Source organism: Oncorhynchus kisutch, linkage group LG24 (genome assembly GCF_002021735.2).
Source record: "Oncorhynchus kisutch isolate 150728-3 linkage group LG24, Okis_V2, whole genome shotgun sequence".
NCBI classification, from domain to species: domain Eukaryota; kingdom Metazoa; phylum Chordata; class Actinopteri; order Salmoniformes; family Salmonidae; genus Oncorhynchus; species Oncorhynchus kisutch.
Window position 1 is genome coordinate 27,145,384 of NC_034197.2, and position 15,330 is coordinate 27,160,713.

General features: G+C 40.7%; 1 protein-coding gene across 1 annotated transcript; it reads right to left on the reverse strand.

The window, feature by feature from the left end:
* Window positions 1–2,551: 2,551 nt before the first annotated feature.
* On the reverse strand, window positions 2,552–13,475 carry LOC109869519 (protein Wnt-7a). Its single transcript, XM_020459712.2, has 4 exons — window positions 13,098–13,475; window positions 12,188–12,414; window positions 8,463–8,734; window positions 2,552–5,591 (listed from the first exon to the last, which is right to left on the reverse strand). The coding sequence occupies exons 1-4, from the start codon at window positions 13,166–13,168 to the stop codon at window positions 5,109–5,111; spliced, it is 1,053 nt and encodes a 350-aa protein (XP_020315301.1). The 5' UTR covers window positions 13,169–13,475; the 3' UTR covers window positions 2,552–5,108.
* Between the last annotated feature and the right edge of the window lie 1,855 nt (window positions 13,476–15,330).

Below are 15,330 nucleotides of genomic sequence, written 5' to 3' on the forward strand. Positions count from 1 at the left end.
AATGAATAATGAGTGATTTAGACTGTGGGTTCTAGCTACAGCAGACTGAATGGCTGCCCTAATGTAGCAGGTCTCAGCAGCAGATAGGGAAGCCATGGCAAGCCACCAGCAACAACACAGAGATACAGCCAGACTACTAACTATAAATCAGTCACTACCGCCGATCTCCAGGTAATGCAGGTGCTACCCCTGGCATCAATATGTGCGTGTGTGTGTGCATGTGTGTGTGTTTGTGCTTGTGTATTTGTAAACAAACCTTCAAAGGGTACAACCCAGTTCAGAGTGACATGTCTATTACACCCCTGAATGGTTTGGCAGTGACACAGTCTTGTTTATGGAGAAGCACAGTTAAGGGTATAATTAGTATTGCAGTGATCCTCTAACTTGATTAAGAGTGTCTGGCTTATGCCGTGATATCAAAGAACATGGAGTTTTGGTTTGATGAAACAGTGTGTTTGTGGGGGGGTGTGGGAAAGACTGTGTCTTCTGTTGTGGTGTAGATCTTACTGAGTCACAAGGCAGGTGGATCACACACACACACACACGCACACACACGCGCACACACACACACACACACACACACACACACACACACACACACACACACACACACACACACACACACACACACACACACACACACACACACACACACACACACACACACACACACACACACACACACACACACACACACACACTGATGATCCAATGTGAAGGTTTCTTTAGGTCACTGACAATATGACTGTAACAGCACCTAATTTAATCATTACTCACCATAAATGGATGCTGAACCATTAGGGGAGCTCTGACATGAGGACGCATCATTCACAGTCTAAAGATTCTCCACAGTCATTGAAAGGTTAGCTGAAGACTAAGTGAGTGTGAATTGGTCTAAGATGACCCATATTAGATCCTCAGAGATGTAGAGGGAGGGAGGACTTCTTTAGACACTGAGATAATGTGGTGAGTCTTCAACACAAACCCTGGTTTAACTTTAACCAGGGCTGTTTGGCCAGCTGCCTTTTCTTATGCTGGACTCTATTGAAGCAAAGAACACTGGAAGCTTTTCTCTCAACCAGAAATAAGTCACAGTTACAACCCTCTTCAGGGGTCAACAATCACAATACATTCCAGTATAATTTTTGTTAGGGTACTTCAGGTGCAGCCGGATCCCTATTTAGAGCGCTGGGCCCATATTCATAAAGTGTCTCAGAGTAAAAGTGTTGATCTAGTATCAGACCCCCACCCTATCCATTCATTATTCTAAAAGGCTAAACTGATCCAAGATCAGCACTCCTACTCTGAGATGTTCTATGAATACAACCCTGGAACAGAATATTACGTCAGAAGAAGATTTTATTAGGGAATGAATGAAGGCCCTCACTGTAGAAATGTAAGTCGTCTTCGCAAAATTTGTGAAATATTGAGCTATTGGCCAAATTCATAAATAACTTTATTTCAGAGGGTCATTGCGACCAAGTTATCTGTTAACACCTTTCTCTCCCTGTTCTAGTTTTATTAGGGAAGTGGAAGAGGGCGATTGTGGGCTTGAGCATCGTTAACATTTCCCTGACATGTCAGCCGGCATCTCCTTTGGACTGCCTCGCATTTTCTGGGGTGCAGAGGGAGTTGTTGTAGCAACTAGGGGCTTTAGGAGTGAATGAAGCAGATGTGCTGGTCATCTATCAGCTGACAGCTCCAACTCCTCCCTGCCTGAGCAAGTCATCACCACCGTGACAGCCAGCCCAACCAGCCTCATCAATTACACCAACATCCTACCATTAGCGCACAAACGCTTTTCTCCTCCGTTACATTCAACCGCGTCCTTCCCAGTCTGAGGCCAAGATGGGCCCTCAATTAAGTCTGAATAACTTTCCGCACTTTCTCCAAGAATGTCTCTTTTTTTCTTTAGCCCTGCTTACTTCACAGTTTGCAACCATAGAGTGAACCGTGTCAGTGATTGATTTAACTCTAAGCATTTAAGCCTTACCACGATCACATATGATATCTATGGTCTATTAGCTTCATTGTCTTTAATAAATAATAGTTTGCTCAATGTGGCGTGTTGCAGCCTAATGGCAGCATAAAACTGTCATACAATACAATCAACTTAAAGTCCAAGTAATAAAGCCCATAGTTAATTAATGTGTAGTTAACATGTAATTAATATGTAATAACATTGTGGTTTTAGAGACCAGGCTATATTTAGGCTGAAAATCAGAACAAATTTGAGCTGCCTCTCTTGTCGTGTAAGTTGTAGATGTAGCATCTTAATTTGAGCCAGTTTTCTACAGCAGGAAAATAATCCTGCAGCAACAGGAAATGAGAATTATTATGTGGGTTATAATTACGGGTTGATACATTTATACATTTTTTTCAGCTAACTCAAGTCTGACATTTCAAAGGGGAAATGACATACTTAAGTATTTTTAAAGCTGAAATACACTACAAGTTTGACATTTCTTACAGTGCAGGAAAGATCTACAACAGGATGATCAAGTAAAGATCTGTAGGGTTAGTAGTGAAATGAAACCCTCAGAGTCATGGCTTGTTAGTCTTATCCCCGTTCCTGTATTCCAACCATAGCAGTCATGAAATGCAGTAAACAAAGCAGTTTGAACACAGCCATATATTCACAGGGACAAACACATGGCTCCAAATAACATACAGTATACAGTACAACAATACAGTATACAGTACAACAATACAGTATAAAGTACAACAATACAGTATACAGTACAACAATACAGTATACAGTACAACAATACAGTATACAGTACAACAATACAGTATAAAGTACAACAATACAGTATACAGTACAACAATACAGTATACAGTACAACAATACAGTATGACAATACAGTATACAGTACAACAATACAGTATACAGTACAACAATACAGTATACAGTACAACAATACAGTATAAAGTACAACAATACAGTATACAGTACAACAATACAGTATACAGTACAACAATACAGTATACAGTACAACAATACAGTATAAAGTACAACAATACAGTATACAGTACAACAATACAGTATACAGTACAACAATACAGTATACAGTACAACAATACAGTATACAGTACAACAATGAAGTGACAGCAGTGGCACATTTTCCCACATGGGTTTTCCAGAGGCATAAAGAGGGAAGAGTGTGATATTGAATGGGTTTTCCAGAGGCATAAAGAGGGAAGAGTGTGATATTGAATGGGTTTTCCAGAGGCATAAAGAGGGAAGAGTGTGATATTGAATGGGTTTTCCAGAGTGATAAAGAGGGAAGAGTGTGATATTGAATGGGTTTTCCAGAGGCATAAAGAGGGAAGACTGTGATATTGAATGGGTTTTCCAGAGGCATAAAGAGGGAAGAGTGTGATATTGAATGGGTTTTCCAGGGGCATAAAGAGGGAAGAGTGTGATATTGAATGGGTTTTCCAGAGGCATAAAGAGGGAAGAGTGTGATATTGAATGGGTTTTCCAGAGGGATAAAGAGGGAAGAGTGTGATATTGAATGGGTTTTCCAGAGGCATAAAGAGGGAAGAGTGTGATATTGAATGGGTTTTCCAGAGGCATAAAGAGGGAAGAGTGTGATATTGAATGGGTTTTCCAGAGGCATAAAGAGGGAAGAGTGTGATATTGAATGGGTTTTCCAGAGGCATAAAGAGGGAAGAGTGTGATATTGAATGGGTTTTCCAGAGGCATAAAGAGGGAAGAGTGTGATATTGAATGGGTTTTCCAGAGGCATAAAGAGGCAAGAGTGTGATATTGAAATATGCCAGAAGAAATAGTATAAATAAGACATGTATATAAAAATAAGCTTTTTCAAAATATACTCTCTTTACCAATATTTACCAAAAAGAGTGTCTGGTTAAATATGTCTTGTTAAATTTAGTCAGCTTGAGGTGAGCGTTGTCACTCAACACAGACAGTAGTGTTGATGCCCTTAGACCACAGTGAGGGATTCTCCAGACTAGCAGCAAACAGAAGGAAGACTAAGTCCACGTCCAAAATGGCACCCTATTCCCCATATAGTGCACTACTTTTGGCCAGAGCCACTACAAAAGGAATAGGGTACGATTTCAGATTAAGCACAAACTCATGTCAATAGCCTATTACCAGCCTAACCTGGAACAATCTGAGCAACATAATATTCCAGGTGGTCCTAATTCCAGTGTATGACTCTAAATTCTATTTTGGATTGCATTAACAAACAAAACAATAACAAAAACTCTCATTGGGGAAGAACCCACCATCTACACAATTAAGACTTGCTCCATAATGGATAAAATCAGTAGTTTCTTTATGAAATAAATTAATATGATTTATTTGTCTCTAAATACAGTGTGTTAAATATTCCCGATGGCTGTTTAATTTCATTTGTGCATAGCGCGTCTTATTGAGCTACAATCTTGGGAAAAAGGTGCTATCTACAACCTAAAAGGGTTCTTTGGCTGTCCCCATAGGAGAACCCTTTGAAGAATCATTTTTGGTTCCAGGTAGAACCCTTATGGGTTCCATGTAAAATCCTTTCCACAGAGGGTTCTATATGGAACCCAAAAGGGTTCTACCTGGAAGGGTTATACTATGGGGACAGCTGAAGAGCCCTTTCAGAACCCCTTGTCTAAGAGTGTACAGGTACAGAGAACTACAGTAGTAGCAGAGTCCAGCATTATATCCAGCATTGATTTATGGTGAGCGTTGGGGGAATCCATTCACTCTACAGTCAACAAATAGTACACATCCATCCATAGCTTTTTAACAGTCTCAGCATTGACACATAGTCCAAAAACATAGGCTGGCTGGCAGATAGCGCAGTGTGTTATAGTTCATGTCCTGAGGCTATCCCATCCTGCCATCCAGGACACAGTGTGTTTCCCTTTATGGTGATCTGTTGCAGGCATCCCAGTATGTGTCCAATGAGAGGGGAGAAGGAGCATTGTGTGCAGACAAGATCGCTGTTGTTCCATCTTCTGCTTATAGTTCCTCAATGTCTACTGCTGCAAAAACAGCAATGATCCATTACCTAAAAAAGGTTCCATTATGCACACACACACACATCCACACCCACACACACACACATCCGACGGTCCAATAAATACTGTCATTTGCAGGTGTACACCTCTGTCCTCTCGCTGCAGGTGTTGCATTTGACGTAGCAGCACCACAGGAACTTGCAGTTGCACTGCCACACGCGGGAGTACTGGTGTGTGTTGTACCCTCGTCCACAGCACATCAGGTCACACCCGCTGATCTGCTGCGTAACAGTCTTATTACACATCCGGCCCTGTGTCCCCATACTGCCTGTCACCGGGTCCGCCTCGCAGTAGTTAGGGGACTTCTCAATGAACACAAGGTCTGTGTCCATGGGCTTCCGGTAGGAGTAGGGCTTCTTGATCTTGAGGAATTTGGGCCGCTTGTTGCGGCTGGCTTTGACCGGTTCCACGTGCACAGCATGGGCATACTTCTCTTTGAGAATGTAGCCGAGCTCGCGGAACTTGGGAAGTTTAGTCCAGCAGGTTTTAGTGGTGCAGGAGCCCGAAACACCGTGACACTTGCATTCCAGATGCATGTTCTTCTCCAGGATCTAGACACACAAACAACCAGGAGAGAGGTTACCTTTACAGGCCGTGCAAACCATCAGCTGAAGCTTCTATCACCATATATAAAAGGAGGTCATTGAAAAAGAAAAGCATCTGCAAACATATCATACTATTATGTTTATAATGCACTTATAATGCACGATAATGGCCCCGAGGGTTCCATGTTTATTGTCATAATAACATGATCCTCTGAAATCAAAACATTCTGTGCAGGCCCAAGAGTCAGTGGATGTTGAAGTAAATTACAGGCCTACATAGTTTGATTGCTGAAAATAGCAACATAGCACAGTGACATACTCTGAGACTCAGGTATGTAAAAGTCAAGGAAGTGGGTAACATTGTGTGCACAGTGCAGCATTAGATCAGTAACTAGCTACTTGTGAATACAACAGCCCTTTAGAAAACAGTAGCTTAATTCAGACTGTACACAGGAGCCATAATTCTGGATCAGGTTACAGTCTCCTTGTGTGTAGGAGTGACTGGACAAGCTGCTGAATGATGTGGATTACTGTTAAAGCCTTCTCCGATGACTATTACAAGTGTCTGCTATCTCAACCTGAAAAGGCACAGCCAACACTATAGCTACACTAATGTACTTGTCCCAATTCCTTGAACTAAATTGTATGGGGAGTTTGTTTGGAATCTACTATCTATATGCTAAAATAGATAGAAATTTGGAGAGTTCCCGCAATCAGTGACAAGTCAAAAACCTTTAATTATGTTGCATAAGAACAGTGCATATTGATTTTCCATGTCCACAAATTCTAGAATCAATAAAGCAGATTGTATTTTAGTGCCTTTTACTGGAAATGCATACAAATGCATGAAAGTGTGGAGAAACAACGGTCTTTGCGGTTAGCCCTCCGTGGTATACCAGACAACACTTGGCTTCCAAGTTCCTAATCCATCAGTAGCCCTGTGACCAACACTTGTGACAGGCTTTGTCTGGTAGTATTGGACCTGGGGGCTGTGAACCTCGCTCCTGCTCAGTGTCACTGCGTTGATTAGCATAAATAAAGGAGGGGGGATAACTATCAAAACAGAGAGGCCATTTATTACCAAGGAGAAGGAAAAAAGAAAAGGCACAACTGATCTGAATCCACGAATGTAGCCCGTTTCACTGTGAGAGGCAATTTAGCTGTCTAGATAAGCGGGATGAATTCAGGCCCCACACAGAAAGGCAACAGTGAGCTGTTGAGCACAATGTGTGAGTGAAGGCTTTTCAGTCTGTCTGGGTACGTGTTGGTGGTTTGAATCAGGCCTCTGTGGCACAGAAAGAAGAGAGAGAGAGGGGTAAGGCTTGACTCTGGAGGAAGAGGTGCTTCTTTCCTCTTCACTAACTCCAGTGTACTACTAAGGAGCCTCGCCCAAGTTGTTTGGCACAATTATTCCGCTTCTTCTTTGACTTGCAGACTTGCTGGAGTCTCAGGGCTGATCTATTATTTGCTGCAGCCATGGATGCACAGGAGCCTTGATCTGAGAATGTGAACAGTCCCTAGTCCCTGATCCATCCTGGTTGTTTCTAGGGATTTTTCCACAGTGTTAGTCATTGAGAGACTACAAACCATTGAAAACAGCAGGTGACTCACATAAGTTGCTTTAAAGTCTTCGTTAGGCAGGTAACCTCTCCCAAGAGACATGGTGATACAGTAGATATGATTCTACGATGTTAGGAGAGGTTATGGACAATAAGTATCACATAGAAACCTGTGGCACAAGACTATCACACACAATAAGTGCTTGGCTCTGCAATATCAGACAATCCAAGGAATGTAGGTATTGTGATAAACCTGAAGTAACTGTATCTTCTCCCAAAGGTGCAGAACATAGGGACCACTCTAATGTACAGTGTCAATTTGTTTTCTGCCCAGAGATCTGGGTCGTAATCAAACCCTGCCACTTAAACTGCCCCCCCCCCCCCCCCCCCCCCCCCTCCATTTATTTCACTGCCTGTTTAATCTTGGCCCCAATGCCCAGATCCTTGGCAAGGTCCACCCGCTTCTGAGCATGGTGGAGACTACTAAATCACAACAGCCATGGTTACTGAGGCCTAGCCTACATTCAGAAGGCCAACACTTCGGTCTCAGATTTAGATTCGGTATTTACTTTCAAGTCTGCTCTGTACCAATTTGGGTAAACTACAGCACATTTTATCTTCAAGAAATGAGTTCCTGATTACAATAAAGACATTATAAGAGATTACTGAGATTGTTCCGAAAAATCTATGTTGGTCTGATGTTTTCATACCACAAAAAATGTTTTTTGAGGGAACTACCCTCAGATTTTGTTGTATTGAAACGTTTTTGGAGAATGGTCCTACATCACCTAATTAAATATTCTGGGATCCGGTTTAGGTTTGCTGGGATGACATTTTCACCACTGAAAATACATGCTGCCTTCTATCTATGATCCTTCCCTATGGAGAGAGAAACAGGAAATGGAGTGGTGTAGTCATGTACCTTGCATCCCACCTCGTTGATGTGAAGGTTCATCAGAGATCTGGCTTTCTGTTTGAAAACGCATGGAGCCTTCCACCTACAGATGTGCTATCTTAATTTGTTTCAGAGGATTTTCCTGCACAGCAGGAAATGTAAACTTGTAGTATATTTGGGATTTAAAAAAGCTTATAAAGATCGTAATTTCAACGTAAACATTTCAGACTTGATTTGCCCGAACAAAAAAAGGATCAACCCCTACAAAAATGTTCATGAATTAAAATCGACATAATAATGAACATTTCCTGTTGCTGCAGGAATATTTTCTTGCTTTGAGAAACTGTTCAAATTCAGATAGCACATTTGTAAGATCCTTCCCTATGGAGAAAGAAACAAGAAGTGGAGTGGATGGTCACGTACCTTGCGTCCCACCTCGTTGTTATGCAGGTTCATGAGAGACCTGGCGTTCTGTTTGACCTCCCTGGCATCAACGAACACCTTTGAGAAGCCCAGGCCGTAGCTGATGTCTGCTGAACAGCCGCCCCACTTCCAGCCCTGGCCTTTACTGTAGAAACCCTGCTTCTCCGTATCACAACTGCAGTCACTCAGGTTTCCCTGCGTACAGGCTGCAGTGATGGCGTGGGCAACTCCGGCCGCAATGATGGCATAGGTGAACGCAGCCTCTTTACTGCCTAGGAGAGAACATAGGAGGAACTTGAGTATTTTACTGACTTGCAGTTCATCATTTTAATGTATGAATGAGTGTGATATCTGGGAGATATCTGATATCAGGAATAATGCATATATTTTTGGTGCTACAGCTGTATGTTTCACCACTTGATCAATAGGACAGGGATAAGGGAGGAAATATGAATTTTCATTACATACTTCCGTCTAAATGGTGCATATAAAATATACTGTATACTGTATGTTAAAAAATACCAATTTGAAAGCAGATTAACCATTAAGTGTGAGTGCTCATATCAAAATCTTTGTCAGTCTCACTCACGACCACTCAATGACTACAGTAATCCGGAAACTGGCCTGCCTTTTACCAAAATGGCTGTGAACTTCCAAGTCAATAAATCAGTATGAATGAGAGGGCTTTGGAGAAGGAAGAGCTATTGATCTGATCAGAGCCTGGTACGCTCTGTGTATTCTTGCAGGGTGGATCTTGATTCAGAGGTTATCTCCCCAAGGTCTGACTAACAAATCATTTACGCACACTGGGGTGTTTGAATTATCGGGAAATAGTTTAAGATTAACCTGTCATGATTTAAAGAGAGAGCTTCTTGCAAAAGATTTTAGTCATAGCATGTATTTCAAGGTCTCAAGATGATAAGCAAATAGGGAACAGGGAAACTGGCTTATACCAAGCTTTAATACCAAGCTTTAATACCAAGCTTTAATGTACAAGTGCATACTTGTGTAATTTTCCAATGAGTTAGTTTAGTTGAACATTATTTCCTGATGCAAACAAATGGGTCGCGGATATTCATCTTATAATTAACCAAACATGAATTCTCTGTGTGCATGCATAGAGAGTGAAATATCTGCATCTGAAGTTATGTAGCTAGAGTATATACAAACAATAAGCTACTGATGCCAATATCCATCATATCTATGTAAACAAACTCCTCCAGTTGACATTTCCTCAAAACAAACATGATACCATCCTCGGTACTTTCTGGTGAACACAGATTCACTAGGTGCTGCTGCCCTGTTCTTGATAAACATCTTGGATCTGTGCCCTTGCCATTGGAAAAAAAAACTCATATTGAGGCATCAATTATGTGGACGTTTTTATAGATTCGAATGGCCCCGAGCCAAAAAAAGAAGGTGTGCCAGCACAAAGTCAGTCAGTTCTGACTGCTTCGCTGTTCATTTTCCCCCAGATCATTGGTTCAAAACAAAGGAGGGTAGGAATTATGTAGTACTTTGTCATGAGACCTGAGTGGAAAGACTTAAAAGCAACGGAAGCAATGCTTTGAAGTGTTGAATATGAATACTCTTATTGCACCAAGTTATATGTAGAAAAGCCCATTTAAAAAAGTCTAATTAAATGTTATTTTAGTATTCATGTTGGTTGATATGCAACGCACAAAATACTACTGAAAAACTACTGAAATACTAAAAACATTAGATGCACCTTGCACCCCTGCAAACAAAAAAACCCTATGCTGCCTTTCCTAGGCCACAAGTGAGAGCATGCAAGCTCCACCCCACTCACACTAGACATCAACAATGGCATTCATTTCTAACCACTAATCTGATCAGTGAAACCAATCTATTTTGCATGGTTGTCCATGCCAAACTCTTCAATGTCTTAAACCACTCATTCATGAAGAAAACATATTGTGAAAGACCACCGTTTTCACTTGAACAGCAGGAGAGGATTATGCCTTTCACACCAACAGCTGTAGATAGCCAAGACCTTTTCATAGTGCCAACCAACCAATAATATTGCGAACTGCCATTGAATGCACTAGTTGTGGATTTATAGTAATGCATTGTATGAAGGGAAATAAGAGATCAGAAGATGACAAGTAGCTATACTGTAGTCTTCACTCTTAAAAAAAGGTGCTATCTAGAACCTTAATGGGTTCTTCAACTGTCGCCATAGGATAACCCTCTGAAGAACCCTTTTTGGTACAAGTTGAACCCTTTTGGTTCCAGGTAGAACTCTTTTGGGGTTCCATGTAGAACCCTTTCTACAGAGGGTTCTACATGGAAACAAAAAGGTTTATCCTATCAGGACAGCCAAAGAACCCTTTTGGAACCCATTTCTCTAAGAGTGTAGCTAATTGTCATTGATGGTTTAAACACCAACAGTTTTCTATTTCAATGCTATTAGCTACATTTGTTGTGTGTGACTCTGTTGAAGAGCCCAACTCCAGGTTGAGATAGGATAAGATCCTAGACTACATTCTAGTTGCACCCTGAATATGCAACAATCTATTGGTTGCCACAGATTCCCCATCTGCTGAATATCTGATCACATTGGAATCAACGTCAGCTGCTCTGTTATCCAGAGTATCTGTGACTTTATGCAATATTATGCACAGGAGCATACTCCAAGAAGTCCTTCAGACAACTCCAGGGCATGCTTGATAGGCACAACATGGAAAAGTTCTTATTGAACAAGTTCAGCCTCCATTGTACCAGCCATGAGCCTGCATCTATTGTAGGCCATCCCGTGTCCCCAAATACATCCAATACACTCATCAATGCTATTGCCTGACAAGGTAGTTCCAGTACTTCATTTGAACTTTTCCTTTCTTTCCTTATTCCCCTGTGTATGTTCAGTTCAGTATTTTAGGACTTTATTTCTCTGTACTTTCTATCCACTGTAACTTATACCCGTGGTAAGATCGTCGTCTTTACTGTGAGAGCCCCAGCACCCAGTGATAGAGAAAGATAAAGACCAGTGAATATGTGTCTCAGGAGACTACACTGCACTGAAAAGACAGGCTGTCAATGTTCACAAGAGCTTTGTTACTGTGCTGGCTTCTGATACATTTTGGACTTGTTCAGTTCCTCTCCTTTCTCTCTCACTCTGGCTCTCTCTTGTAAGACCAGTGTTAGACTTTAGAGATAGGAAGTAAATGACACAGCTTCAACCTAACCATGATCATTTAGGTTATTGGGAAAATGTGTATGCTGTTACAATTAAGTTGCATGTTGATACTTCTAGTGTATAGCCTATGGGAAACGTTTTTAAAAGTCTCTGTCAACATATTGTAATTGCCACAGCATGTTGCTCTCAAATGGACACGCAGTTCCCTTTCTCTAATGTGTGTCCATGTTATCGACGCACACATAATGCAATTATATATAGCCTAAAGACAGGAATGTATACGCGCTGGTGACATTAAAAGGGGGAAATATATTAGCACCTATGAGTCCGTAGATAATATTCAGAAAAGAAACAAACGATTTGTGTCAAATATCATTTGAATATATAGGCTAAGCCAGGTTCTCAAAAGTATACGGGACATTTGTCTGCATGCGGCACTGAGCGCTCTTGACTCACAATGCGAAAGCTAACCTACAGGCCTATATAAATTATACAATTGGGGACATTTTTAGTAATGAAATGACATTTAAAAATACTCTGACCAAACTTGAATTGATTTGCAACATACCCACTTTCAACTCTTTTCCGAAGACCGTTCTCTCTCCAAGCGCAGAGCAGTTCCAGCGCCCATTTTTGAATTGAAACTGACACTCGTTGATCCCCATTTGGGCTCCCTCTCCGATGACAATAATGGCATCCGGGCGACTCTGGCAGATTATCCGCTGTCGGGGAGCCAACCCGGGAATCTTGTTACAGATTATACTCGCACCTAGCGCGACCACGGATGAAAAGCCACTGTAAGGATACAAGAGTTAGACATGGAATTAAAGTGACTGCCAGATATTGCTATATGGACAACATAGTTTTCAAACTCCTAGATAATACCGTGTTTATTAAAGCTTTATTACATGTTTATATTATGAAATAGGGTTATACATTCATACAATTTAAAAGCACAGACTTAATGTTTTCCTTGCCTCTTGAGGTTATTAAACCTGGGTTTGTATAAATACGAGGCATATCTCCCTTATTAAACTCAATGAACCTGTCTTTGAGTCATCTACAAGTGTGTTACAAAATAGAAAGGACTAAAAATAAGCATTCTGTAGCCTAATTTATACATTTAATGTATTTGATTTGTATGGGCAAAGAGATCGGTATAAACTTCGTCAGGTGGTTTCTAATGGTAAAAACTCAGATTTTCCATCAACTCGATAGATTTTTTGGAACAGAATAATTAAACAAACTCTCAGAAACCTTGCATTGTTCACGGGCCAATGTCAAATGAACAATGAACATAGTTTACGTAGATGGATACTTACAATAATTGAAAGAAAGTTTAATTTATAGAAACGTAGCCTGTGTAACAAAATTACATCCGAAACGTTCTGTTATAGTCTATACTCTTTATGTTTTATATTCTGATATTTAGGAACATAACAATGTGAGATGGACATGCCTATAAGAATCAAACTCACCCGATTTTCAAATAGACAATCCCAAGGCAAAGCAAAACCCGAAAAATCCAGCGTCTAGTTTTCCGACTCATGGTGCTTCCACTCTCAGTTTCATGCAATGTGTAAGCGAAAATGATAAATAGATAGATATTCTCCGATAGTCACTGTCCAAGTATCCAAAGTTACTCCAAGTCGATACCAACGAATATCCCCAATAGTTACTCTCAATAATTTTATATAGTTTCCTAGCTGTAATGATTTCCGTAAATCCCCTTAAGTGTCCCCTTTGCTGCGCCGGCTTGTCATTGCGAGGGTGTCACAGGTAAAACTAAGGATGAGAAAGTATTGTAGTGTGATTATCTCCTTCTCACAGTTCCTTTGCTACCCGCATGATCTATATATCTGGCTCATATATCCGGGGCGTGTTTAGAGAAGACATAGGGCCCTACTGTGGAATCCCGCCTGGGCTGAATCTCTCCACAACTATTCCAGTTGTCAGTTCACCTAATCATTAAGCCTTTTACCTTTCTAATAAATGGAAACACACACGCAGTGGATAGTGATGGTAGTACATCTTGTGCGTTGATAATGAGAATATGTTATTTTCACTAACGGCGTACGATTATCATTAAATAGGCTACAATTTATATTTCAAAAATAAACATAGCCTAACTCGAACTGCCGAACTCATCTCAAATTAAATTGCATGCATACATTTTCATTGCACTCACTTAATAAATTGTCCAAGTAACCTATTTTGAAACAAAACATGTCAACAAATGGTCACCTTTATATATACAATGTTGGCACAATTTGTACATAACTTGCTTACCTGACAGCTCCTTCCTTCATCACATACGTCCAGCGCATCCTTGCGCCTCTGTTTTGGAGAAGTTTTGTACCATTTATAATAGCGCCATCTGCAGACCAATTAAGATATGTAGCGTTGAAAACTGAATAAAGATTCGCTGAAATTATATTTGACAGCCAGCAATAAGCTGTTTGTGCCTTTATTCTCTTTCCAAACATTGCATCTGCACTGTTCTTCAAGTAAATGTGTTTTTGAAAGTGGTCCTTCTGCATATAGTTGTGTGGTTTGTTTAACTTTGCAATTTTAGTTTTTTGTTTGATGTACATTTTAAAGTGAAAAAAACGAATTTCAGTGTCACTCTGTTAACATGGAATTGCCAATTTAGGCTATTTCAATAAGGCTGCATTTACACAGGCTCTTATTTGCCACTAATTGGTATTCTGACAAATCAGATCTTTCCCATAATTGGGCAAAAGATCAGAATTGGGATGCCTGTGTAAACTCAGCCTATCCATAGGGTTGCAGGAAGTAGGGGTGTTGAGGGTTCTGCAGCACCTGTTGAATAATCTGAATAATATATATTTTTAAAGGTATAAAAAATGTAATGTCAGCACCCTCAACCCTAAACATCTTCCCGCGGCACGAGTCTATCTGTGCCAGTGTCTCTGTCTGTCTCAGGTTGCGGTCTTTCTGCCCTCCCAGCCGGTCAGACTGTCCAGCGTCCACTGCAAGGACTGCATTCCTTTACTGCATCTCACATTCCTCTCAAGGTTCAGGTCCCTTTTCAATTGATGTTTTCAAAAGATCGGGAAACAGCAGCAAGGTGAAACAAAAAAATCTAGTACAGTTAGTGGTGCACGACTCCAGGATTTTGATTTGTGATTGGAGTCGACTTTTGCTCAACTCCAATTCCTGTGGTTGGAGTCATAGGAGTCGACTCTTGCTCGACTCCCAAAACACAAATTTAATGGATGCTCATACACACCATCTCATTTTATTTGAACCTTTATTTTATCAGGGAGTCATACTGAGACCAAGATCTCTTTTACAGATGAGCCCTGAATTACATTAATTACAGAAAAAACACACATCAATATAAATACAAAATGCAAGCAAAAAGAACAACATGGTCATAAAAAAACAAACGCATTCATCCACTCCAAGATGGCGTAGCAGTAAGACGTCTTGTCGCGTCCCTTTGTATATATCGTTTTTTCCCGTTTTTTTTTCATTTTTCTTCGCATATCTTTTAAAACATTTTGCTAAACCTCAACTTCTAAATACTCTCCTGCAACCTGCCTCACCCAATGTAGCTATTTTTCCTAAAGTATTTATATTTACTTCGGATCCGGAACCCATCGACAGAAAGTTAGCCAGCTAACTACCAGCTATCAGTCAGCAAAACATTGCTAGCGGTCTTCAGCTAACCGGTCATCAGCTAAC